Source organism: Arachis ipaensis, chromosome B3, assembly GCF_059453495.1.
Source record: "Arachis ipaensis isolate K30076 ecotype BB chromosome B3, ASM5945349v1, whole genome shotgun sequence".
NCBI classification, from domain to species: domain Eukaryota; kingdom Viridiplantae; phylum Streptophyta; class Magnoliopsida; order Fabales; family Fabaceae; genus Arachis; species Arachis ipaensis.
This window is the reverse complement of record NC_142438.1, coordinates 16400900-16428599: the sequence shown is the minus strand read 5'-3', so window position 1 is coordinate 16428599 and position 27700 is coordinate 16400900. Positions and strand designations below refer to the sequence as shown.

The following is a 27700-nucleotide window of genomic DNA, read 5'->3' as shown; positions in this document are numbered from 1 at the left end:
AAGTGTCGGTGTCGGATTCGTGTCCGACACGGATACGCCGGCACCATAGGAGAATCCGTGCTTCATACTTTTGCACCTTGAGACTTTTATGAATTCTTCAAAGCTGATGGTGCAATGCATCACATTGATAGTTGCGATGTTTAGCTCCTCTTTCTTCTTTTCTTCAGTTGCCCATTCGAAATCTTCCTTTAGAACAACATTGCCTTCAGCGTTGCATTTGGTAGGAACATTTGGGCCATTCACAATGAACTTCAAATGCTGAAGTCTGTTGATTGCACGAAAATTCTCATCCTTTCTTTCCAATAAGAATAGTTAGTTCCATTAAAGAAACGAGACCTATAGCATGAATGTCCTTCGGTTAGCGTATAAGCCACAAAGGTTACCATGAATCTTTTATTCCAAGCAATTAAACTTGCTCCTTAAGCCTAAACTCTGATGCCAATTAAAGGTTCTTAAGTGAGTTGAGAAAAGGGAGTTGAATCAAAGAACCACTTTATCGTTTATGCAACGAAACTGATAAATCAGAAGATTATTTTGGTTTTTGTCTTTTTCTGAGTATGTAGTAACAAAGATATAGGAAGAAGATAACATAGTAATATATCTTGGTTTAGTCTCTAAGCGCAATGAGACTTATATCCAATCTCCATCATGAATCATGGTGGAATTTCCACTATAATCAAGAATGATTACAAACATCAATTTCAAGAGACTCACACTCTTGTAACATACCTAAGCTATCCCAAGCTTAGTAACTCCTAAGTGTTAACCCAACCTAGTTAAAGAAAATCAAGTGCACCCTAATTCCAGCACACTTTCAAAATCAAAACTTAAACCAACAAAAGATTAAATAGCTTTTGTGTGATTAACTCTCTTTGCCTTTTGACTCTCTCAGTGTAAACTTAAATCTAGACAATAAAAAAATATGAATACACTCAAAAACAAAAAAACAAAGACTGTGTATATGATCTGAATTATGCACGAATTAATTGCCTTCTTCTTTAGATGAATCATCATATATAAAGCTTAAAATCTCATCTTCAAGAAATTATATTGTCGGATATGAAAAAAAAAAAAACAACTTAGATTGAGCCAATTAAGAAGCTACCTTCAGTGTGTGAATTTCATTATAGTTGATTTTATCACAAATCTATGATATAGTAGTAACTAATTTTATTTTAAATATTTTTTTGGCTAGAAAAATTTCCAAAACTAGCAAGTTGCTAGTGAAACAGAAGAAGTTATTGGGGTCTTATTTGGAAAAGAACAACCAAATCAGGTTGGGAGTTATAGAAGATCTATTGCACAAAGTTGCTTTAAAAAAAATGCTGAAATTTCTGCAATCAAACAACATCACCAAGAAAAATTGACATTTTTAAAGGGTGAACTTGAAAATGTGAAAAAAGAAATCCATGGATTACGTAATTTGGTAAAAATACTGTTTCAACAGTTTGAATATAGAATTAACACAGAAGAAATCAAAGTTTTGTTATAAATTGTCCAACACTCTCCAATTAATATAAATAGTGCACCTGAATTAACTCATGTTCCAAACATAAAGATGATAAGTTATTAATTATTGTTACTTATGTCAATTAAAATTGAAATGCTATTGGGTATGTGGCTGGATGTAAAAATTATTATGTGATATGCATAGGTGAAGTTTTAATTAGGTTGGAGTTGATTGACATGTTAAAGGTTGTGGCTTTAATCTTGCATTCTATACTATGGTGATAGCAATGCAAGGCCACAATGGATGTAACAATGTATGCATCTATGGTGTGCTGTGTTCTTCATTTAAAAGAATTTACTGATTGGTTTGTTTTACATCATCGTATCATGCTTACACATCATTATAATTATCTTTTTAATAATATTTTTATATAATTATGTAAAATAATCTTGAGAATGTTAAACAGACATTAGGATAGTTATGATGAAGGTTTTTTTTTTTTTACATATTATGGCTGGTAGATGGCTCACTGATAGTAACTCTAGCTAGGTGTTTTTGTTTTTTTTTCCAAAATTAGATTTTATTAATTCAATAAAATGAATAGTCCATTTGGACTTACAACAAAGGATAAATAGGAAATTCTCAATTAAAAAGATAAATATCTAGTTAATCTCCTGAAACTTTAATAAAAAAAAGAGAAAGGAAAATCATTTACTTGATGTGAACAAAAAACACCAACTAAAGAAAATGAATCATTGGCTAACAATCTTTTGGGGGGACGATGATTTAACTTCGAATACCTTCAAATTTCTAACTTTCCAAATATTCCAGGTAAAGAATGCTACAAATTGGAGTTTTTTTTGTGCATCACTTCCTCTATTAATCTGATTCTGAACCCACAACCACCATCTCCATGGTCCCAGTTGCTGCAATGGAAATGGAAGGTCATTCATTTTCCAAGCAATTTCTGAGTCTGGGCAAAAAAGAAGGCAATGAACAGTGGACTCCTCACTCGCCATACACCGAGGGCATAAGGGAGACACCGAATTGATCCTGGTATGTAACCTCTCCTTTACTGGTAGCTCTGCATGCATCACTTTCCACAAAAAGACTTAATTTTCGGTTGGCATTTTAGGTTCCAAATCGAAGACCAAAACCTTTTTTACTCTGCACTGCTCTGGTAGGAATTCAGTTGGGACATGGTAAAATTGGAATGCCAGCAAATACCCTGAAGCAACGGAATAGTTTTCATTCCTCTCCCTAGGCCAGGTAACACGATCCTCACCTTGATGAATTGTTGTGCTTAAAATTGCCTGTGCCACTGTTGATACTTTGTTGTGATCATTGCTTGATTTCAATTCCTGTCTAGTAATATAATATCCGATACCCATTCTGGTTTAAGGCCTATTGTGTTATTCAAATGAATGCCAATAGGGTTAATTTCATTAAGCCAGTTATCTTCACAGACTCTAACCAAATTACCTCACCCTATTTTCCAAAAAATGCCTTTTTCCAAGACCTTTCTACCCTCAAGAATGTTTTTTCAGCCGGGTTAGTGCCTGGTCCTGCTCTCAAAAAAGACGAGAATCTAAAATACTTACTCTTATAAACCTTGTGAATTAAGGACTAAGGTCTTGCAATTAGTCGCCACCCTTACTTTTCCAACATTGCCAAGTTAAAAGCACTTAGATCTTTGAAGTTCAACCCTCCCTCACTCTTTGGTTTACAAGCAATTTTTCAACTTATCCATTGCATCCTTTTCTCATTATTCTTTTGTCCCCACCAAAACTGCATAATTGCCTTTTGAATCTCCTCTAAGAGGGTTTCTGGTAGCTTAAAGCAACTTAGTGTATAGATTGGAATCGCCGTAGCAACTGTTTTAATTAGAACTTCTCTACCACAAGTGGAAAGAATACTCCTCTTCCAATTCTGGAGCTTCTGTGCAACCTTATCTTTCATGTAGTTAAAAGTTTTTTTCTTGGATCGGTTGATCACAGCTGAGAGGCCAAGGTACTTGTTTTGGCAGCCTACATGTGGAACTAAGAGTAGACCAGCCAATTATCCCGAATAGTAGAAGGGGTATTCTTGCTAAAAAAAAAAAAAAAACAGAAGACTTGTCGAGATTCACTACGTGTCCACTAACTTCTTCATAAGTACGTAGTACCTTCAGCAAATTTTTGCAATCTCTAGTAGTAGCTTTTAGTAAACAAAATGGAATCTTCCGTAAAGAATAAATGACTGACCTTAGGGCATCTAAGATTCAACCTCAAACCATAGACTTCTAGACGTCGTTCTCCTCTATGGAACAAACGGGATAGACCCTCTGCACAGAACAAAAATAGATAGGGAGAGAGGAGATCGCCTTGACGTAACCCTCTACATAGTTTGAAGAAACCATGAGATTAACCTTCCACAGTAATGGAGTAAGAAACCGCGTCCACACACTCTCTGATCCGGTCAATCCACTTTTTGTAAAAACCCATTTTGTTCAAAACAATCCATACAAAACTCCACTCAACTCTGTCATATGCTTTACTCATATCCAACTTTAATGCTAATTCATAATCACCATAGGTCTTATTCTTCAGGAAGTACATGAATTTGTGAACAATCAAAATATTGTTACTAATTAATCTTCCTTTAATGAAGGCATTTTGAGTGTCGCTAATAACCCTATTCATGACGTTTTGCAATCTGTGTTCTAGGATTTTAGAGAGTATTTTATAGAAGACACTACTCAAGCTGATTGGTCTGACCTGCTTCATAGAGTAAGCATTTCTAACTTTTGGAATAAGACAAATATTTGTATGATTGAAAGCTTTTAGCATTTTACCTCCGGAAAAAAAGCTCTTGACTGCACATATCACATCCTTTCTAATTAGCTCCCAATAGAACTGAAAAAACTTAGCCGTAAAACCATCGTCCTTGGGAGCTGAGAAAGGATTGATAGAAAAGGTTGCTTTTATCGCCTTCTCTGTTACTGGATTAAGAAAATGGTTGGTAGTGTCATCAATTTTAGTGCCTATTTTCTCCTCCCCCGCACTTCTTCTTCTTCTCCCCTGCGCTTCTTTCAAATACACGCATATGTCATATTCTTCTTCTTTCAAATTCACGTATACCTCCTCCTCCTCCTTCATCTTCGCGCACGCAGATTCTTCTTCTGCTTCTCCTCTTCCTCCCCCTCCTCCTCCTCTTCTTCTTCTTCTTCTCCTCTTTCGTTATCGTCATCACCAACACCACCAACATTTTGCTAATGGATTATTTTTTCAATTAAATAGACGCAGGTGTTCTAAATCTGAATTTGAATTGATAATTTTTAAATTGTAGATAGAGGTGTTTCGAATTTGATTTTATATAATGGATTATGTTTCGTTCATTCAGTACTTTAAAATTGTTTCACCATGAGTACGTGTTCGGTTTATTATGCAGAAAGCTGTTCGAATTTGATTTTAGATAATGGATTATGTTTCGTTCATTCAGTACTATACAATTGTTTCACCATGAATACGTGTTTGGTTCATTATGCAGAAAACTGTTCGAATTTGAATTTATATAATGGATAATATTCCATTCATTCAGTACTATACAATTGTTTCACCATAATAACATGTTCGGTTCATTTCTATTCTGCACAATTCAAAACTCTTCCTCCTCACCTTCTACTGCTTCTTTACTAGGAGGAGAATGAGGAGGAAGAGAAACGCGAAGAAGAAGGCAAAGAAGAAGACGCTCCGCACGTAAACGAGCGTGAGAAGAAGAAGAAGAGGCCCGTAGGAGAAGAGAAGAAGAGAAGAAGCGTGAGGAAAGAAAAAAGCAGGAAGAGCGCGTGATCTAAAATTGCTTGGATGAACTTAGATGCCAAAAATGTTTGGATGTAGAGAATATCTCAAAAGGATGATTTTTATTTTAGTGTATTGACAAAAATAGAGGAAAAGCGAAGAAATACTTTTAGAAACTAATAAATGCTCTTAAGAGTATTAAAAATAATAATTTATGTTTAGTATATTAATAAATAGGAAGTGTAATAAAAATATAAAAAAAATTAAACTTTCAATAAATACTTTTCATTTTTAACAAGTACCACTTGTTAACCACCAAATCCATATTTTTATCGTGTTATTTACCTTGGGCGAAAGTTCTGTTACCCAAGATAAATGCTCGTGGAATAGAAGCATTTGAGTGATTCGAGAATTGAAAATAATCGCCGGGTCAACATTAAGAGAAGGTAATATGTAGAGACTACAAGGGGAAAAAAAGGTAAAAAGCTTCCACCGTGAGGTATGGATGAAAGTAACATTCTAGAATTCATGTCCAAGCTAGTTGGCACACACACTCGTCTAAGATAAAATGGATGAGTGAGATTTTCATTTTGACTAAAATATCAACATTATCAAATATATTCAGAAACAAAGTATACATGTTTATGTGACCTAAAACGTTTCATCTGTCAAGATTACACCAGAAAACTAATACTTTCTCCTAACATTTCATCTAACAAGATACGAGTAAAGTAAGTTTTACCTGCATTCCATATGGATAAATCATTTTGACTTTTTTGGTAGAGTCATAAATCAATGCATCTGATTCACTAATGTACCAAGACAGTCAAGACAACTATCAAGACATGGCCTATATTTTCTTTTGTTCAATTATCCTTTCATTTTGGGCTTCAAATAACATTTACAGGTTTCGATATGAATGATTACTTCCCCCAAATTAATTAATTATGGCATAGAACCTATACACGTACCATGAAGGTGCAAATCCCAGAATGGGATTTCATTCAGCTGAGGGGATTGAGGGGATGCACACTGAATTCAAGATGTTTCCAATGAGCACAACAATGAACACTCCTACAGGCTTACAGATAGTCCATGCAGAGGGCAGCATATGCATGAATCCTCTTGACTCCGTAATTAGATTGACTACCAATTGAGTCCTCCAAACATAATGGCAGACCTAACCTCTCTTAACCGGTCTCTGAACATAGGATTTGTTGGGATCTTCCGTCTTGAGCTTTGGGGGGCGAATTTCTCCTTTCTTAGTCTGCATGCCAATAAATTCAAGCAAATTGTCACTTATTTTCTTCATGGTGTATCAATGGAATATTCACTTATGTGACAATCAGAAGTTTAATATCTCACCTTCTTTCCACCCTTCATAAAATCTCTCCAACTTGACACCTGATACGAGAAATTAATTGTGTTAATTTGTCCCTGGAGCTAGTGAAAATCTTACATGTTACTAGGATGCAGAAGAAGGTGCAAGAAGCTTGTCCAGTTATAAAGTTATCAGACTCTCACAGCACATACGGGACTCATGCATGGTTTCCTAACGAGTAGTTCAGGGATAGGACAAGCTCAAAAAAAAAAAAAAAAAAACACTCAGGTTTCAGTGGTGTATCCTCTTTTCACATTTTTTTTATTACTTATGCATCAGCAGTAAATCCAAACTAGCACTAACCCACACAGGCACAGACAAACAGGAACAGAAACAGCTGATTGATGTATAAAATGAAGGCCAAAGATGAAATCATAGCAAACTAACCCTCTTTTCTCTCGTTCCTTCCCACTCTTCCTCATGTTCACGCTTTCTTTTCCACATCTCTTTTTGTTCCTCTTCATCCTTTTTTAATCTGCCTTCCTCCTCTGATATCTACATGATCATGAATAAACTTGAGATCACAAAACATGAAATACTTGTGAATATAATCTCCAAGACAAATTTGCATAGGTAAGCAGTCACACGATGATCACATTTTCACAGTTATCACTGACACTTCCCCAAATCACACATTTGGTGTTTTAGTTGGTGAACATTTTTTCTTTTGGTGGGAGATTTTAGAACATACCCTCATTTGCATTTTTCGTCTCCTCCATTCTTGTTCTGTTAATAGCTCACGAACCTTCATTTTCAGCTCTTGCTGGAACTCCTCTGATTTTTCATATTGCTGGTCATATTTTCCCTGTGATGCAGAGAAAAAAGAGACATAAAACTATTGGTCTTTTAGAAAGTCAAAGATACTATTGTTCCATTTAATATTCATGACATGCCGGTTTTACAATATTAACATATGATAGTTTCATCACTAATGCATCTAAAGAGTATAATGGCACTGAGAAACAAACACAGACAAATAGATACACACCACACACAGAGTGGATACTCCAAAATATAGGTTGTAGCCAGAGGGGATCATCTAGTAAAACTGCACCTACCTCTTCAACCAAAGACTTAATTTTCGATGCTGTATCTTTCTTCAACTGCTTCTTCCTCTTGGCTCTAAGTTCTTCTGCAGGTGACATACATGGGAAAAAGATGATTTCTTTATGAATTGTGCACCAACTTTCTAACAAAGGCATTTCTTCATCATAGAGAATTAGAGATGGAGAGAGAGAGAAAAAAAAAAAGAGGGGGGGGGGGGGGTAAATAAATGAGTAAATATGAGAAGAAAAGAATAAATAATGAATCAATTTTTTCTTTTTGGTATAAAAGCAATGAAGAAGGACACATGCGCAGCAAATGTCACAAATTTGGGGTTTTCATGCTTCAAACAAGGGACAAAACACAGAGAAACAGGGAGAGGGCCCCAAATACATTGCATTAGCTCTTCAACAATGTCAATACAGACATGTGCGGAAGTACATGGAACAGACACCCGCCATAAATCTTAAAATAGAGAAGTGAACCACATCAGTACTCAGCAAAAATTGTCCAGAATTACCTTTAAACATTGAACCAAATTGAAAAATAAATAAAGAAGACAGAGTTTGGTCTAGCTATGAAGATAGTAAACTAAGTAATCCAAAATCGCTACTCTTGGAGTCCATGATGATCCTTCATGAAAAGAATTTGCAACATTAAAAGTCAACATATACTAGGAGCCAACTAAAACAAACTAATTTATGCTGACCTTTTGCTGAATTAATTTGGCTAAGAAGGTAATCTCTTTCATTTTGATCAAGTAATAATTGCTGAGCTTTGGCTAGTGCTGCAGACAAGAGAATAGCCCATCAAACATTAAAAAATGCACACTTTTCACAAGAGCCATCTAGCCATGAAACTTATAATAATAATCGATATCCACTATCAGAATACGTCAACTGCAGAAACAATAACAGAGCATGCACATACATACCTCCAAAAGCCTCCTTTGCCTGTGGATGGTTACACTTGTCAGGGTGAACCATCAATGACAACTACAACAAAACAACAAAAAATCATTATAAGATGTCCATGGAACAGTCAAAATTATCCCTTGCATTGAAAGAATTTACCTTACGGTATTTCTTTTTCACATCATCAATCGATGAATCAAATGGTAGGTTCAGATACTCAAATGGATTTAGCTTAAAGCAAGACAAAATCCTGTGGGGAAAAACATAACAATTAAGTCAGCTAAAATGTTGATCAACAGAGTGTATGTAGAACGGTAGAACCTCATACAAATGAAACTAGCAATAACATAAGCATAAACCTAGAAATTGAAACTCCAAAATAAGTAATACTTATGCTTGCAGTCAACATTACCCCTCTCATAATCACAAACTTATGCCTGTCACCTTTTTTTTTCCATCTCAATAACAACACATTCATAACCATAACCAAAACGCTACAACTTGGCTTGTTGTTCACAATAACATCAACACTCTCACTTAAAATCACATCACTCCCCACCACAATTCAACAATGAGAGGAAAAAACACCGAATTGAATCAAACAACGCAAAATTTCAAAATTCTGCATACAAATGTAAACGTCGCAGCTCATGAAGCTAAACCTAATAACCTCAAATTAGAAACTATACAAATAACTGCAAACGAAAAAAATTATATATATATATAAATAAAAAGAAACCCTAACAGAAGTAACCTCCATTGCAACAGAGAGAGAGAGAGAGAGAGAGAGAGAGAGACCTGAGGACTTCGTTATCTCTCTCAACCTCGCTGACTTCGGCGAAGAAAGCTTTGAGAAGAAAATCGTCGTCGACGGTGGAGCTCGTCTCTTCCATTTCTCGATTGATAGAATGATTATTCCAAATTTCCAATCGCTCCCCAAAATTGGACTCTGACTCGATAACCCTCTTTCTTTCTCTTTGTCGAAACGACAACCAAATGCGGCGTTTACGACATTTCCAATTCCAAGCCCAAGACGCTGCAGAAATCAGGATCTAGGGATGCCGACGACAACGTGCTTTGATTTTAGTTTTGTATTCTATTTATAGCTAATCCCGCTTTTTATCCTCGTTTTGTATTTGTTATATATTTTATAGAGTAAAATATCAATTTTTTTTTGTGACTGACCATAATATAAAGAAAAAACATCTAAAAAAAAGAGTAGCACTTCTCTCTAATAATAATGTTTAAATTATTATGAAGTTGTAACCACTCTAAGTACACCTGCTTGTTTAAAGCAGCAGCCAGCAGTCTTAGCCATTAAATCAGCCGCTCTGTTTGCTGTACGCTGGATGAGCACTAAAGTAGCTGTCCAATTGCGCTAAAACATCTCTTTGATTTTGTCAAGCAGATCAGAGTCATTCGTAATCATGCTGGTTGTGCCTCGTAAAACAAGAAGAAACGCATCAAGATTATCAGTTTCACATATGACCTCTTTACACTCGCAATCCCAAGTCATAACAAGGCCTCTCCAAATAGCATGAAACTCACAAGAGAGAACACTAGAAAGAGGTATACTGGCAGAACAACCTTTCATCCAAATTCCCATGTTGTCTCTAATAATACATCCAAAGCCAGCTAATTGCCCATTTTCAAAAATGCTTGCATCGCAGTTCACTTTACAGACATTCATTGGAGGTGGTTCCCAGTTATATTGCAAAGAGGAAGGAATAATATGTTTTTGGTTGGTAACAACCTTAGAGAAATCGCGAGCAGCATGTTGAACTAAGTGAACAATTTTTTCCTTACTCCATGGATCATCTTGATGGAAGATGTCATTGTTCCTATCCCTCCAAATCCACCAAAAGGCCGCTACAAAGAGAAACTCATTTTTGTTGAGGTTAGAACGAATCCAAGACACAAAATCCAAACTAGAGTCCTCAGCGGTCATTTCCAAATTTAAGCTAATCCAAATCTGACGAGCTTTTTGGCAAGTCCTAAAGCAGTGGTTAATATCCTCTAGAGCAAGATAACATCGCTGACAAAAATCAGAAGTAGCAAGACCTCTTTGAAACTGGTAACTAGCTGTGGGAACTCCGTTGTTGAGACAAAGCCAGAGCAGACACTTTATCTTCTCCGGTATTCTCAAGCGCCAAAGCCAAAGCCAATTTTCATTATCGTTCCAGCCAAATTTCTTCTTCAATAGCCATTCATACCCGCTTTTAGTCGAGTAGGTGAGAGTATTTGAGTTTGTCCAAAACCAACCTGTTTTATCTCCTGCCTGCTTGATAGGATCAAAGAGCATCAAATCAAGTTTAACTTATTCCGGAATCATTGTGCAAAGAATATCCCACCGCCAATGTCCATGGTACCAGACATCTTCTAGCTTCAAGTGAGAATCAGATATGTGCACAAAAAGAACCAAAGGAGCTAGCGTTCCACATGGTCGCCAAGCATGATACCAAAAGGATTGAGACATCCTGCCTGTACACCAATCAAAACCATCACGAAGCTTTTCTATTGTCTTATAAATCGCTCGCCAAGTGCTTGAAACATTATTAGAAAAATTGGGTGAAAAACAAGACCTCCCAGATAAATATTTTGGCAACATAATTCTTACCCAAAGCTTATCATAATTATGCAGTAATTGCTAAACAAGCTTTCCTAATAAAGCAAAATTTACACACTGGGTATCTCTAATTCCCAAGCCTCCATATTTTCTTGGAGTGACAACTTTGCTCCACTTGACATAATTTAAGCAACGCTCCCCCACCTTTCCCTTCCACAAGAATTGTCTAAGCACAGAATCAATCTTTTGACAAAGCGAAGTAGGAAAAAGAGTCACTTGCATCTAATAAATAGGAAGAGAAGAAACAACAGATTTAATTAAGCAAAGCCTGCCTGCTCTGTTAAGGAGCCGACCTTTCCAACTAGCCAGCCTATTCTTGATCTTCTCTAAAGAGTCCGAAAAAATAGACCTAGCAGCTCGAGGATGATTAAGGTTCACCCCCAAGTATTTGCCTAGGTCACTAGTAAAAGGAATATGAGAAACACCAGACAATATTTCCTTTCTTATATTAGAGATATTTCTAGAACAAATAGCTTTAGATTTTTCAATGTTAACCTTCATACCTGAAGCTTTGCAGAACAACTCCAAGGTGTGCACAACATTCTGAACTTGATTTTTCTTCGCTTTACAAAAAAGGAGGAGGTCATCTGCAAACATCAAGTGAGAAACTCTAGGTCCTCCTCTAGAAACAGCCACACCATCCCAAATACCCTCGTCAACTTGTTTGGAAATGAATCACGCCAATCTCTCCATGCACAAAACAAATAAATAAGGAGAAATTGGATCTCCTTGCCTAAGCCCTCTGCGAGGTTGAAAGCTGTCCAATCTATTCCCATACCAAAGGATGGAAAGATTTGAAGTCTGAACACAATTCATTACAAGTCGAATAATTAGAGAAGAAAAGCCAAAAGATTCAAGAGTGTGCTCAAGAAAATTCCAATCAACTCTATCATAAGCCTTTTCTAAATCAATCTTAAAAGCCATAAATCCTTTTCTAGACTTTGTCCGCTTAAGAAAGTGAAGAACTTCTTGGGCCACAATAATATTATCAGGCGCTCCTCTACTATGTATAAACCCTCCCTGAGTTGGGCTAACAATCTCATCCAAAAAAGGTCATAATCTATTAACCAGCACTTTAGTCACTAGTTTATAAATTACATTACAAAGGCTTATTGGCCGAAAATCCTTCAATCTAGTTGAAGGGTCGCATTTAGGGATAAGAACAATCAAAGTTTCCAACAAAGAATGGCTTAAAGTCTCCCCTAAGAACGCTTTCTGAACAGTACGCTACACCTCATGACCCACCACATCCCAATATTCTTTGAAGAAAAAACTTGAAAACCATCCGGCCCAGGAGCTTTGAACGAGCTCATATTATCTAGAGCTTCTTTAACCTCCAACATTGTTATTGGTTTAGATAAATTATCACAAGCATCCTGGCTAAGAGATGGCATAGGAATTTCTCCCATACAATTAACCTCAACAGGCTCAGTAGAGCAAAAAATATTTTTGAAAAAATGAACAACCTCTCTTTGCAAAACTTCCGGATCATCAGACCAGGACCCATCACTGACCAGCAACCCATGAACCTTGTTAGATTTTCTTCTAATGATGGTTTGCATATGGAAAAAGCTAGTATTTCTATCACCATACCAAACCCATTGATCTCTTGACTTCTGGTACCAAAGCAATTCTTCCTGGGCCAAAACTAGATTATACTCAGCTCTCAATTCTTCCTCTTTGTGCTTCAAAATCGGATCATCATCAGCTTCCATTTTCATTGAATACAATTCAAATAAGCCTCCAATTCCCTCTTTTTAATAAAAATATTGCCGAAGACCGTAGAGTTGAATTCCAACGAAGCTTCTTGAACCCCCAACAACTTCCTATGGATGCCAAAGTCTGTACTATTCCAAGATTTCTGAACAATGGCCTTGTACTCAGGATGCGTTGCCCATGCTGCTTGGAATCTAAAAGGCCGGTTTCCTTTCTTGATAGGAACTCCTTGACATCGGATAAGTAGGGGACAATGATCAGAGTGGGAACGGCTGAGAACTTCAACAAAAGCTTCTGGAAAAAGAAGACGCCATTCTGCAGTACAGCAAGCTCTATCCAATCTCTTTGCAATTTCTTTGTTTTCTTGAATTTTACAGAACCAAGTAAACCGTCTTCCAGAGGTTGTCAGATCAAAAAGACCACAAGAATCTAGAGTACTTGCAAAGACACTACTGCGAGTCGAATAGTAATTACCTCCCTTCACCTCATGAACACTCAAAATATAATTGAAATCCCCAACTACCACCCATGGGTCTTGAATGCACAAACCAATATCAAGCAGATGACTCCATAATTCTACTCTATTAGTGGCTTGAGGGCTACCATAAACCACACTGCAAATCCATCTTCGCCCACCACCATCAATTTCCAAAGTTACACATTGATTCATAGCACAAAGAATTTTACAAAAAAATTTTAAATTAGCAGAGAGGAACCAAATTCCTCCCTTATGTCCAACAACATCTACAATCCCTACAGGATAATAGCCTAATCTCCCCCAAAATTCTTTCATAGTTTCAAACCCAATATGAGTTTCCACCAAAATAAAAAAAGTTGGTTAAAATTTTCGTACTAACTCCTTACAGTGCACCCGAGACATCTTATTTGACGCCCCCTTACATTCCAACTAATAATATTTAAATAGTCACAATCCATACAAATAAATTAAATAATTGGAATTTATAATCATTCTACCTCACGTTGATGGACCCCTGTCTCCAATTGTCTTCTGGTGGACTTGCGTCGCAGAACCATCATTCTTTTGTTGAGGTTGGTTCTCCAAGTTTGTTGTTGCACTAGCTTTATCAAGCTCTTTTTGTACTCGAGAATCTGTTGACAATGCTTCAGTAGGTGAGTTTTGAAGCGAAATAAGACGCTGTCTTTTGTGCCCTACTTTAAAAAAAGGAGTACTCTGATCCTTGAAAGCCACCTGAGTTGTTCCCAAAGAGCCAAGCGTGGATGGAGGATCTTTCTTTTCCTTAGGCTCCACCTTTGCATTTGATAAAGACTTCACCTTTGCATTTGATGAGGATCCAGCATGCATTTTATTAGACCCAAAAGAAAATTTCTTACTCACCAAATTGGAGCATATTGCTACATTGGCTTTTTTTGGCACCACATTAGGGCCTTTATCCACTTTTTTCTTGCATTTTCTACTAACTGTAACCCATTCACCCTCTTTTGCTTGAGTATCATTATCCATGCGTGATTCTTGTAAATTATCATGCACAAGATCCGCTGCTCCATGCTTCTCCATAATTGGAATTGATTTGGCATTAATTCCAAATTCAAAAGTTGAATTTTGATTTTTTACTGGAATTTGACTACCTTCTACCGTTTTCTCGTTGTTATCCACCGAAAACAGTGACGGCAAATTTTTCTCCTTCACCATGGTTTCCTTCCCAATGCCATTGTTGTTCTCTTTTGCATATTCTCTTATTACATGCCCAAAGCAGCTACATTTTTCACAAATTAAATTCAGAAGTCCTAAGTTAATTTGCACACATGCTCTTGCATACTTTCCCCTCTCCGCAGACTTGGTGGCTAGGTCGATGCGGATCGGTTTACCAACAGCTGACGCAATCATTTTCATGGCTCTCTCTTGATAATAGTTAATGTTTAAACCTGTTATTCTTATCCAAACCATGGTAGACCCAAAATTATTTTCACAAGGTCTGAATGAAGAACTCCAAGGTTTAACTGCAACATAACTACCAGTAATCATCCACGGTCCTCTAAGGAGAACTTTTTCTCTATCCTCCAAGAGATCAAATTTGACTAAGAAATAGCCAAAACTGACATCTAGTACCTCATATCCTTTTTTGGTTCTCCAGACTCCTTTAAGCCTGTGCGTGATCGCCGTATAGCTAAATTTTTTTCCAAGAACTTTGATCACGATGGCATCTTTGTAGGGCTCTGCCAATATCTCCTTTGCTTCTTCAGTGAACGTCACAGTCGGTATCTCTGAATCGCCTTACTTACCAACTACTGTAGCCATCTTATCCCCATCAAGAGAATCAGCAACCTCCAAAGCTCTCCTTATTGAAGCACCCACAACTTTATCTCTGAACGATATCCGCTGACCTTGAATCTTGTTATTGTCTTCTTTAATTCCCTCCTTTTCACCTGATGCATGCCCACCTCCACTCTCCCCATTATTGCTCTCGCCGGCATGGCCGGCTGCCTCGCTATGTGCCACCCTCAAAGACTCTCCCCCGCTCTCTCCCCTCTCCATTTCAAAATTCATATTAATTTTTTTTAAACTAGTGGGATAGTTTTAAAATTGTTTCTAATATTTAAATTATATTATTTAAGTTTTAACGTTTCAAATTTTTAATACTGTCCAATTATTAGTAATCTGTTAACAAAATTAATGGTAGAATAAAATTGAGATGATTTCGAAACATTAGAAATTTATATAGGATAAAAATTTTGAAAAACAAAATAATACATTATATTTAGAAGAATTATTAAATCAAATAAATTTATAATAAATTTTAATAGAATAAATTACATACTTATACCTGTAGAATTATTGGTATATAAAATTTTGAGAAAGAAAAAAAACATAGCATATATAAAATATAAATTATACTTTTTATTTTTTAATATATCAAACTTTTTTAATGTTTAATTTACTTAAATTTTATTTCTAACTTTTAAATAAATTTTAATTTTTTTCAATAATTTTAATTTTTTAACGATAAATAATTATTTAATTTTTTTAAAATTTTGCTCTTAGTCAAAAATAAATTACTTAGAATGAAAGTAATGTGATTAAGAATAAAATTAAAAAATAAATTTATTTAGAATGAAAGAAATATGATTAAAATTTATTTAGATGCAACAAAAAAAATAATTGAATAATTATCTATCATAAAAAAATGACATTATTAAAGGATAAATTAAAATTTATTTAAAATTAAAAATAAAATTTAAGTAAATTAAACATTAAAAAATTTTGGTATATTAGAGATAAAAAGATATAATTTATATTTTATTGTAGATGTAATCATGTTCTTGTTTTTATAAATTTATGTACTAGTCATTCTATGAATATTTCATTATGAGTAAAAATCTTTAAGAGTAAAATTAAGAAAAATAAATTTACTTAAAATGAAAATAATATAACTAAGAGTAATTTATTTTGATGTCATTAAAAAATAATTGAATAATTATGTACCGTAAAAAAAAAGATATTATTAAAGGATAAAATTAAAATTTATTTCAAAATTTAAAAATAAAATATATTTAAATTAAACATTAAAGAAGTTGGATATACATTAGAGACAAAAATGTATAATTTATACTTTATTATATATGTATCGTATTCATTTTTTTTCTGAAAGTTTACTCCTAGTCATTCTACAAGTATTTTATAATGAGTAAAAATCTTAAATTCGTAATGCAATTTATTCCGTTAAAATTTATTTTTATCTTACTTGATTTAGTAATTCTTCTAATAGTAATATATTATTTTCGTCCCCAACGTTTTTGTCCTATTTAAGTCTCTAATATTTTAAAAATCATCTCAATTTTATCTAACCGTCAATTCTGTTGATAAGTTGATAAATCTCTAACGACAGGACAATATTGAACCAATTTTGATACGTTAGGGACTTAAACAATAAAGCACTATAACCGAATAAAATACTTAACCAAATCCAACCAAGTTGTTATAACAGTTTTTTACATCACGCGCGCACACTCTTCTTCTTCTTCCTCCTCCTTACACCTTCCCCTGCTGCTGCTGCTTCTTCTTCTACTCCTCCTCGTTTTTTCTCATATTTCTCTTTCATTATATTCGTCGTTACCACCACCACCTTCATCTCCTCGTCGTCATCCTCCTCCTCCCCTTTCTTTTCTCTTTGAATTTTTTAGATCTCTTCGAATTTTTTAGATCTCTTCCTTCCTTTTCCTTTTCCTGCTCCTCCTCTTCTTCCTCCTACATCGTCATCATTATCATTGTTATCGTTATTGTTATTGTCATTATTTTTGTCTTTTTCTTATGCATATAATAGTTTTATTTTTGAAAATAATGTATGATGCAAGTTTAGATCAGTTAAACCAGAACAAATTGAATTATTGTTCTGAATCGAATCAACTCGACAAAGTTTGATTAATTTTTTTTATTAATGTAGTTTGTGAATAGTTGATACTCAGTATACTAATTTTGTATATGAGTTGAACCCTATGTTTTTGTATGCTAAATGGCACCATAAACACTACAATTATTTTGCATGAATTAATTATACCAAATCCAAGTCAAGGAGACTAAGTGTATCTTATTTAAATTGAGAATGCACTAAAATTACTTAATGATAGTGACACAAACAAACTCAGTTTAGAACAAGTATACAGACTAAGTACACCTTACTTAAATCCAGAATGCACTGAAATTACTTAATAATGACAACACACAAGCAAACTCAATTCAAAACAAACACACAAACTAGATTTAATCATCTACCAAAAATACATGCATGTAAATTTTAAGTCCAGAAAAGTCATCAATATGGCTTAAATGACACCAAAAATACTACAATTATCTTGCATGAACTAATTACACCAAATCCAAGTCAATAAGATCAAATGCGCCTTATTTAAATTTAGAATGCACCAAAATTATTTAATGATAATAATATACAAACAAACTCAATTTAGAACAAGCACACAAGTCTCAATCAACTACAAAAACACATTCATGTAAATTTTAATTCCAGAAAAGTTATCAATATGTTGCTCATAATACTTGTGTCACGGTTAAAAAATTTCAGTATCAAAATTAAGAAACTTCTGTGTAACAGTTAAAAAATTTCGGTGTTATTTCTTAATAAATTCTGTAAAACTCAAAACTCCTCCTCCTCTTCCTCGTCTTCTTCTTCTTCTTCCTCTTTTTTTCTTCATCTTCTCTTTCTTATTTTACCTTTTCATGATTCTTCTTGTTTTACTCTCTTAACAAGAATAAAAAAAATTAAACAAAGAAAAAGAAACACATAATGTTACAAAATTACCAAGAAGAGGAGGAGAAAAAGAAAAAAAAATAGTAACAACAATAACAATAAAAGAATGACGATGAGGAGGAAACACGCAAAGAAAAAAAAAGAACGCGAAAAAGAAGGATGAGGAACGCGAAAAAGAAGGAGAAGAAGAAGGAAGAAGAGGGGGAACGTGAGATATGAACGTTCATGTTAGTGGGGATAGTTGAAACGTATATTCACCCTCTCACTAATAAAACTAATTTTTGTTAGAATTTGACCAATTTGGTTGGACTTTATTGCCAAAAATGTTTGGATATGTAGTAAGACTAGGACTTAAATAGAAAAATTTAAATATTAGGGACAATTTTAAGAGTTACCTCAAATGTTAGAGACAAAAATAATATTTTATTTTATATTTTAAAAGGTTTATAATAACGTCCCTATATTAATTTTTTTTTAATTACAGTAATAAATATATCTAATAGATCAACCTATATTACAAATTTTTATGTAAACAACAAAAAAATTTGATTGAATAATGGATTTCTAGGGATTTAATCGAAAAATTGACATTATCCAAAATTATTATAATTAACATGGATTTTAATAAAAAATGAGGTCAAACTATAAAAATCTATAAATTGAGAGTCAAATTAGTTCATCATTGGAAGATTGATTTTGTTGGGCTATGAAATTTTGATTTAGTTATCTTTGGGTCACATCCAAATTATTTTTTGAATTGAATAGTATAAGAAAAAAATATTTTACATGTACACAACTATAGTTATTTTTGAAAAACAAAAAAGAAAAAGATCACCATAACACATTGAAAATGGTGTTGCTTGAGTGTCATTGTTCTATTGAAAAAAAAAATTTATTTTTATTTTTAAAATTTTGACATGTTTAAAAGAAATTTTCTAGTAAAAATAAAATCATTAAAAAAAACTGCAAAACATCTTTTTAAGAAAATTATGCCACTAAGTTTGCATCAAAAGCAAGAGAAAGGAAATGAAAACTTTGAAGTATTTAACTCTCCAAAGAATGGTCATGCATGTTTCTTTTGATTATTACATTAGAAGCTAAGAAAGTAGGTATGTATAACCTATATCAAATTATGGCAAAATTTAACAATAACAATGTTCAAAGTCTAAGTCAAAGTCTTCTGATCTAGAATGCATGGAAAAATTATTTTATAACGAAAACTAACCTATAATCTCACTGCTGCTGGTGCACGCAATAGTGTAAGGTATTGGGTTCATGGACATAAAAGACAAGGTAAATAAAGGAAAGGTTCCTTCTTCTAGGGCCCCAATCAGAGAAGAAAGAAGATGTAGATAAGATAACAAACTGAAGGTTAATACCAAAAGTCGTTCGATCAAGTGACATGTGAATCATGCAAATATCCAAATACCATTTGCAACATATTTGAAACCAAAATCACATCCAGTTCCATTTTAATTAGTCATTTATTTAATTATTTCTGCCACCCAGTTTTGTATTCTTTAATTTTTTTAATTTTATAAATTTAATTTTAATACACTTCAATGTAAAATAATTTTTAAATCACGTGCATCTAATTACATAATATCATATAAATAAAAATAATTACTTTTTAAATTAATCACATAAATAATTATCTAAAAAAATGAATATAGTTGAACGATGATATAAAACATTTTAAATTATCTGACAAAATTAAATTCTAATTTTATATTCCCCACATTCCCCACCTACATAAAAAGGCAGCTTAAATACATTTCGGTTAAAGTTGATGATGCTGTCATCATCCATTCATCCTTTAGATTGTACTTCTACAGAACATAGCATTTGGATTCCCTTTTTTCTTAAGTATTTCTATATAATTAATAAATTAATAGGTATTTAGATACAATTTTTTTAAACAAATAATATATTTGTTTTTTAAAAAATAAGAAAACTTTAATAAATTATCTATTAAACACTTCTTATATTTTCTATCCAAATACAAATTATCTTTTAATAAAATTTAAAAAAATAAATATTTAAAAAAAAACTAATCCAAATTAACCCTTAATATTTAATCATATCATATATCATATCAAATGAGTTTATGATGTTGCTAGACACATGGCGCTCTAAGCCTCTAACCGCTTTTTATTCACTTGTATTGGCACTTGCTAGAAGTTTTGTTTTGTGACCTCTTCATTCTAATTTCTTGAGACAAAATAATTATTAAGTTAATGACTATTGATATTTGTTATTATTTCGGGATGAAAGCGATAGTGACAAAAAGTAGAGGAAAAAATAAATAAATATAACAATACAGGAATGCATGGACAAGTATTAACTGATATAAAAATATTTAATAACAAAAAAAATTAACTAAAAACAATTAAAATTTATCTTACTTAATATTTATTAATTCAGACGGTGCATTACTATCACTGTTATTTCTGGTACGATATATGAGGCAAACAATTATTAGTTTGTAATAATTGAGAATGTGAATGACATACTCACAAAAGCATATATATATGTACTACTACTATAACCAATAGATATATATTCCTTTCATCTTTTTAGTTTCATTGGTTGAACATGATGAATTAGTTACTTGTCTTAAAGCAAAACTTAGGGAGGGGCAAAACAAATCAAGCAAGTGATCATGTTGTTCCCGAAAAATAAGACCAACAATTAAGCAGGACAAGACCCCTATTGGAACTCCATTGGCTTCAATTTATATCAAAAGTTATAGAAGTTATGGAAACCATGATATAATTTAGATTTTAGAAGCAGGACAAGACACCCTACCAAGTCAATGATGACCTAAGATTACATTTTTCATATAATGTAATAATAAAAACAATAATACTAGTAATAATGTAATGTATTATTATTATTATGTGTATATAACAAACTGTTCATGTCATTAATTTCTCTGATCTTACAAGACAAAGGAGTATCAATCTCTCTCACTATATTAAACCTCTCACTTTCTCTCTTATTTGACTAAAGCTCCATGAATGAGTGGAGCTAGACTGAGATAAAAGGATGGAGTAATAAACGTGTATAAGAAGAAAATGGAATTAGCAAAGTGGTGGAGGCTTATGTTATATACCTCAGATAAATGTTTGGGAGGTTCACTCTTTTTTGTAGTGATTGGATGATGATGATGAGAACAAAATGACTATTAATAATTAATCTGTTAAGTTTTCTTTTTATGCAATTGGAGTGTCTCTTTCTCTCAGGAAGTGGCAATGCAATAAGGTTCCCAGAAGAGCAAGGACCTTCTAGAATCCTTGCAGCCCTTGAAATTGTGAACCAAGTAGTCACCATTCTTGGCTCTTAGCACCAGCAACTGTTGGTGTTGCTCATTGTTGTTGTTGTTGCTGTTGTTGTTTGGAAGCTTAGAAGAAGGTTTTGGTGTCTTCCAAAAGTATTCATAGGCATTGAGATTGAAAGAAGAAGGTGGTGGTGGTGATGTTGCTGATCCTGGTGATGAAGGAATCAACCTTGCAACAACACTAACATTCACATCCTCCAAATTCATGTTCATCCCTTTCTTGTTGAACTTGTCTGACCAATTTGGATTCATGTTTCTATTCACCAACCCAATTGTTTTGTTGTTGTTGTTGCTGTTGTTGTTCATCATCAATGTTAGCCTATGAAGATTACCACCGCCACTATTAATAGTAGTAGTGGTAGTAGTAGTAATCCCACTTGACATTAATGGCGCTTTCTTCTCCATAACAACTTCACTTTCCTCCTCCTCTTCTTCTTCTTCTTCTTCTTCTTCTTCATCTTCTTCTTCTTCTTCTTCAAACTCCTCCTCTTCCTCCATACCTTCATCATCATAATTCTCCTCTTCTTCGACTTCGGGAACTTCCTGATCATTGGCGAAAGTGAGGACGAGACGACCGTCTTGGCGTTGAGCGTTGAAGTTGTTGTTTGAAGGGAGTGACACAGCTTGAAGAACCAACCTTCCATTGTCACGGTGCGGCTTCATGTGCAGTGAAGAGGAAGAAGAAGAAGAATCTTCCTTGTTCTTATTGCAACCACGGAAAGAAAGTGAAGGAAGTGGTGGAGGAAAACACCTTGGATGCGATAACAACTTACTCTTTGTTATTGCAGCAGCATGGATGTTCTCTTCTTGTTCTTGTTCTTGTTCTTGTTCTTGTTCTTGTTCTTGTTCTGATTCTTTCACTACCTTCTCTGATTCCCCTGAAGGGAAAGAAGGAGAAGAAGAAGATGAAGAAGAGAAGAGCAAGGAATCAGAGCCAGTCTCTGATCCAAGACTCTCAGTGCAGATTTCAAGGCTCTTATCACTGAGAGAGCTCTTCGATCTCTTCACAAGAGGATGAACATAAGGTGTAACCGTCACACTCACCGGCAACGATTTCGTCATTTCAAGGCTCTGATTGTTCTTGTTGTTGCTGTTGCCGTCGCTGTCGCTTTTCATGGACATGATTGATCCCCATGTGTCGAACCCTCCCCTGGATTTCTCTTGCTCCTCTTTCTTGTTCTTAAGGATCGAGCTCCAAATGGCGAGCCTCTCCCTTTCTGCTTCCTCCTCCTCTTCTTCTCCTTCGTCAGAAGAAGAAGAAGAAGAATATGAATTATTGGGAAGGTGTTGCGTGAGCTCCTCCGACGAAGCGATCTTCTTCATCTTGAAGGAATCTTGGTTATCTTTTTCCTCTTGTTGTTGTTGTTGAAGATCATGCATCCATTTCTTGGAGGACATGTCAGCAGAGAGTGTCCTCCTTAAGGAAGAAGCAGAGGAGGGTGTTAAAATGGTGACTATGCCTTGCTTCAGCTTCACCATGCTTTCATCTTCTTCTATCTTCATCAATGGTGGTAGCATGCTTTGATTTTGGATCATGTTGCTCATCATACACTCTCTTCAATAACCCAAAGGTTAAGGAAAAGAAGAACCTCACTTAGCTGCACACAAGTAATCAGAATTTAGAATAAATAATAAATAATAATAAACAAATTAATTGGTGCATGTCCTAGAGAAATTCAAATTTCAAGTTACAAAGCAAATTTTGTCAGGTGCATGCATGTGGGATACTATTGGTTAAAAGAAAACGAAAGAAATAATATAAAAATTTGGTGAAATAATTGAAATTTGATTAAATTAATTACCTGATGAGGCAACTAAAAAGCACCCAAGGGCTCTACAAAGAGACCACTTTGGAGTGCTATGAAGTATTTTTGTGTTTTAATTTTGTTGGTGTGGGTTAAGTAAGATATGGAAGATGATGAAGAGTGTGTATAGTAGTGTATGTATGTGTGTGTTTTGAGAGGAATGGGTGTGGTTTGATGGCAATGGAGAATGGGGGATGAGGGTATTTGTAGGGGGCCAAAAAGCTTCTAAGAACCATGTTCAGTGGGCCCCAACTACGCACCACGGCCAAAAATATAAATAAATAAATAAATGAAAATAAACTCCATTAAATATTGTTCACAGTTTCAATGAATATGTGGTTTTATGGACAAAGGTTCGTTTCATGGATTCTGAAAATGATAATATGTTTATCTATTAAGTTGGTTTTTTGTTTTACATAGTTATTTTTTTATAACCTTTTTGAATATGAGAGAGACTTAATATATATTTATTATCCACTAATTAGAAAGGATTTGGAGTCATATAGTAAATCAAAGAAGTTTTAGTTGGATAATTTAGTTTTGAATACATGAACTTTAGTTGAAGTTCTAAAAATCTCTTCTTAAAGTTAGAATATAAATGTCTAGAATAGAATTGATGATCTACTCCGAATAATAGATCATCAAAAGTTAAAATTAATCCCTACAATATTTATATAATTCACCTTTTTAGGGACATAATTGAACTTCAACACAAATAGTGGGTACAATATTAAAATTGAACACATTCAAATGATATCGAATTGAGAATAAATACATCTAAGTGAGAATAATTGAAAAATACAATCTGATCTGTTAGTATAATTAACGGCAGGATAACATTGAATTACTTTTATAAACGTTAGCGATACAAATAGGACGATTTAAATTTTAGGGATACAAATAGGACTTACTCCAAATATTGGAGGACAAAAACGATACTTTATTCTTTAGCTTTTAACAAAATTTAATTATCAAATTAATTTTTAATTTTTTATTTTATTAGACGTATTAATTTTTCATCATATTTTGATAAAAAGTTAAATAAATCAATCTCTATTGTTATTTTATAAAAACATAATAGTTCCTAATAATTTTTAAAATTTTTACATTAATTTTACTATATAAACTAACCATCTAATATGAAAAACTGATTTGTCTAATAAAATAAAAATTTTAAAATTGACTTGGTAATTTAAATTTGTAAAGAATTGAAGTGTCTAACTAAAAATTCTTAGAATATGATATGGAGTATTATTCAGGAATTTACTATTTTTTTCTTTTTATGAATTTTTAAATTTAATTTTGATTAAATATAAATATTCAATTTAAAAATTAAAATAATTAAATATCAATAAAATATAAATTTTTGGAGATAAAGTAAATTGAAATTATTTATTTTCTATTGTTATTTCTAATATTTCTATATATTGGGTATTAACATAGAATTCTATGATAGAAAAGTTATTTGTTTGGAATTAATTTCATTTCTTTTAAAGATAAATTTTAGTTTATAGCAAGTGGGAAGGATGCCATCAATATAAAACTATTGAGGAGAGTATGGAGAAAGCAGCCTTAACTAGTTGAGAAATTTAAAAAGAAAAAAATAAACAAAAATTGATGTTTTCTAACATAATAATATCTTTGTTATTATGATGATGTTTTAATAAAATAAGAATAAAATTTATAATTTATTACTAATAAGTAAGGATAGAAATAAGATAGAATTTTTGTGGAGTATGTGTAAGTACACTGTAAATATAAACTTTTATCATTTTTATGTTATATTTTTTTTAATAAGTTTTATGTTATTGTATTATTTTTTATTTAAAATTAATAAGAAATAGGATAACTCTTTTGTTTTGAATCACATGACATGAAGCGCGGTCCTAGATAGTAGATACCACACTTGATTGTAACAATCCATTCAGCTGTACTCTGACTAAGATACGAGTATTGTACTGACATAACTAAAGGGTATGGTCCTCCCACCTTACACACATATTTTTTTTTTAACTCTACATATAATATTAGTATAATTTCGCTGTGTTACCAACAGCTAATTTCTGCCAATTTTTATTTATAATTATGTTTAATAAAAATATTTTTGTAAATGTGTCTAATAAAAATGTCTTTTTTATAATTATGTTTAATAAAAATATTTTTATAAATATATTTTCTAGATATATCTCTTTATATATGTGTCTAAAATATAATAATTAATTATTATTGATAATAAATTAATAAATAATATATTTGTATCCTATTAGTATTCTACATAACTAAAGGTACGGTCTTTGCTCCATACAATTTGTTATATATTAATTTAAATAAAATCTAATTTAATTTAAATTAATTAGTATTGTTTTAATTAATTTTCAGTTTGAATTGAATTAAAAAAATAATTTTATTTAAATTAGTTTAGATTTAAACTCTCCTAATAAACCATGCAAGAACGGGTTCTAAATTGAAGCTCGGATTAATATAATTAAATCAAACTTAATGCATGATATATGCAAGTTGATTATTAGAGATTGAGATGGGATTCGTCTAGCTAATTGTGTTTCAACTGAATGCATGTGTAGTCATAACTATATTATTAATTGTGAGTTAATGATGTTATATTAATGGGTGCCAGAAATCCAGAATAAGTCATAATACCTCATCGGTAACTACTATTTGATTTTGCGTTGATCTATCAGTTGTTCTTCAATATTTTTTAGTCTAATATTAATTGCATAATTGAAAAATAATATAGGTCACTAAATTTGTACCTTTTAAATTTTGAGTTTTTATTTTAGAGGATAAAATGTGATTTCTTATTTTTAAATAATTTTTCTCTCATTTTTTTTGTTCCACCTATAAAATAAATGATGAGAAATTATACTTTATTCTCTAAAATAAAATTTAAAATTTAGAATATCTAAATCTTAGATCACTGTACTTGAATCTTTGTCCTCTAAGAATAAGAAAATGTTAAAAAAGTAATATTTTTAATAAAAAAAATTGACTACTATTAATTTAAATATAAAAAAATATTAATCCCTTATATTTTTGCTAGGGTACAAATTTGCCACCACAACTATTGGCTACTAATTTTTAATTTTATTGTAGATTTATAATTTTAATCTTTTAGTTTTGGTTGTAGGCCTTCTAATAAGTTTTAGAATTCACCTTTTTTATTTATTAAATATGATGGATAATAATATATAAAAATTAATTAAAATGGTAAATATTTTAATTTTAAATTAAAAATATTGATTATTGATCTGACCGTTACTAGACTGATGTCATAACTCAGCATCAAACATCATAATTCGGCATTATGGACCATAACTCGACATAAAGCGTTACATTTCAATTTAACGGATTGCCTTCTAAAAGTGAAACGTCCGACCTAACATTCTAATAACTGCTTTTCAATACCGACAACCAACAAAAGTATAACTGACCTACTTTGCTTCACATATAAAGGTATGACATTCTACCCCAAGGACACATATTGAATTCTCAATACTAACTTAAGTTTCGGAGTGCCTTTGCAGGTACACTCCCCCTTTTTCCTTATTCATACTCTGCACGATTAGACATCTCCTTAGGCGGAAAGTTCGGACTATCCCAAGGTTCATAGATCGGCATCGAAGATAACAACTCGGCGTCGACCTCAGTAGCTGAGCTCCCCTCCAGGTATCCACACAGGAACAATTGGCGCCCACCGTGGGTTGAGAATATAATTCTTTCTTTATATCATCGACCTCGACGTTCTCGCCTGGAGCCATGGCTGAGCAACTTCCACCTACGCCATCTGAACTTCTTCAGATGGTGACCGAGTTATGGCAAGCCAACTAGCGTATGGCCGAAGAGAACCAAAGAATGGCAAATCAAATTGCTAATCTGAATAATACCCGGATCGAAAATAACAATGATCGACAAGAACGAACAGAAGAAGCCGAGCATCAGTCAGGGCCGACGCATGTTTCCGAAACTGCTCGGTAGGAAGAAGAGCAACCTGAGCACAATGAGGAAGTTCGGCCAGAAGACGAGGATGACAACCTAGAAAACTCTCCTGGGCTATTCACGGCCGAGGTGATGAACTTCGTGTTGTCCCAAAGGTTTACTCTGCCAACCACCCTAACCCCCTATGATGGGTTAGGTGATCCGAAGAAATACATCTAAACCGTCACTTCAACTGCCCCAAGAAAAATGATGTGCATTGGGAAGATGCACGTCATTAATAAGTATACGCACCAGTTTCTCTCTCTTGTTAATATTACTTTATTAACTATTTAACAAAGCATTTTGAACGGGGGCTCTAAGGCCACGTCAAATGTCAAGTTAAGCACCAACTCATCGACTGACTTGTTCATTAAAAAGCTCAACCTACTTCATTAAACATAATTCTCAG

The 27700-nt window shown here is 33.2% G+C and overlaps 3 protein-coding genes and 1 long non-coding RNA gene across 4 annotated transcripts; 1 reads left to right on the top strand and 3 right to left on the bottom strand.

Annotated features, from left to right (window-relative positions):
* The first annotated feature begins 2151 nt into the window (after nucleotides 1-2151).
* On the top strand, nucleotides 2152-5740 carry LOC107629791 (uncharacterized). The gene is made up of 3 exons (XR_015907572.1): nucleotides 2152-2281; nucleotides 2374-2506; nucleotides 2586-5740. It is a non-coding gene; the product is annotated as an uncharacterized LOC107629791 (long non-coding RNA).
* A 77-nt stretch (nucleotides 5741-5817) lies between these two features.
* On the bottom strand, nucleotides 5818-9682 carry LOC107629790 (uncharacterized). Its single transcript, XM_016332678.3, has 9 exons — nucleotides 9367-9682; nucleotides 8728-8818; nucleotides 8589-8649; nucleotides 8364-8441; nucleotides 7669-7742; nucleotides 7302-7415; nucleotides 6998-7105; nucleotides 6595-6633; nucleotides 5818-6496 (listed from the first exon to the last, which is right to left on the bottom strand). The coding sequence occupies exons 1-9, from the start codon at nucleotides 9459-9461 to the stop codon at nucleotides 6410-6412; spliced, it is 747 nt and encodes a 248-aa protein (XP_016188164.1). The 5' UTR covers nucleotides 9462-9682; the 3' UTR covers nucleotides 5818-6409.
* Nucleotides 9683-12911: 3229 nt separating this feature from the next.
* Nucleotides 12912-13703, bottom strand: LOC148569918 (uncharacterized). Its single transcript, XM_088506727.1, has one exon. The coding sequence runs from the start codon at nucleotides 13701-13703 to the stop codon at nucleotides 12912-12914; it is 792 nt and encodes a 263-aa protein (XP_088362853.1).
* A 7318-nt stretch (nucleotides 13704-21021) lies between these two features.
* LOC107629789 (FAF-like protein (DUF3049)) lies at nucleotides 21022-23477 on the bottom strand. Its single transcript, XM_016332677.3, has 2 exons — nucleotides 23296-23477; nucleotides 21022-23091 (listed from the first exon to the last, which is right to left on the bottom strand). The coding sequence occupies exon 2, from the start codon at nucleotides 23039-23041 to the stop codon at nucleotides 21395-21397; it is 1647 nt and encodes a 548-aa protein (XP_016188163.1). The 5' UTR covers nucleotides 23042-23091; nucleotides 23296-23477; the 3' UTR covers nucleotides 21022-21394.
* Between the last annotated feature and the right edge of the window lie 4223 nt (nucleotides 23478-27700).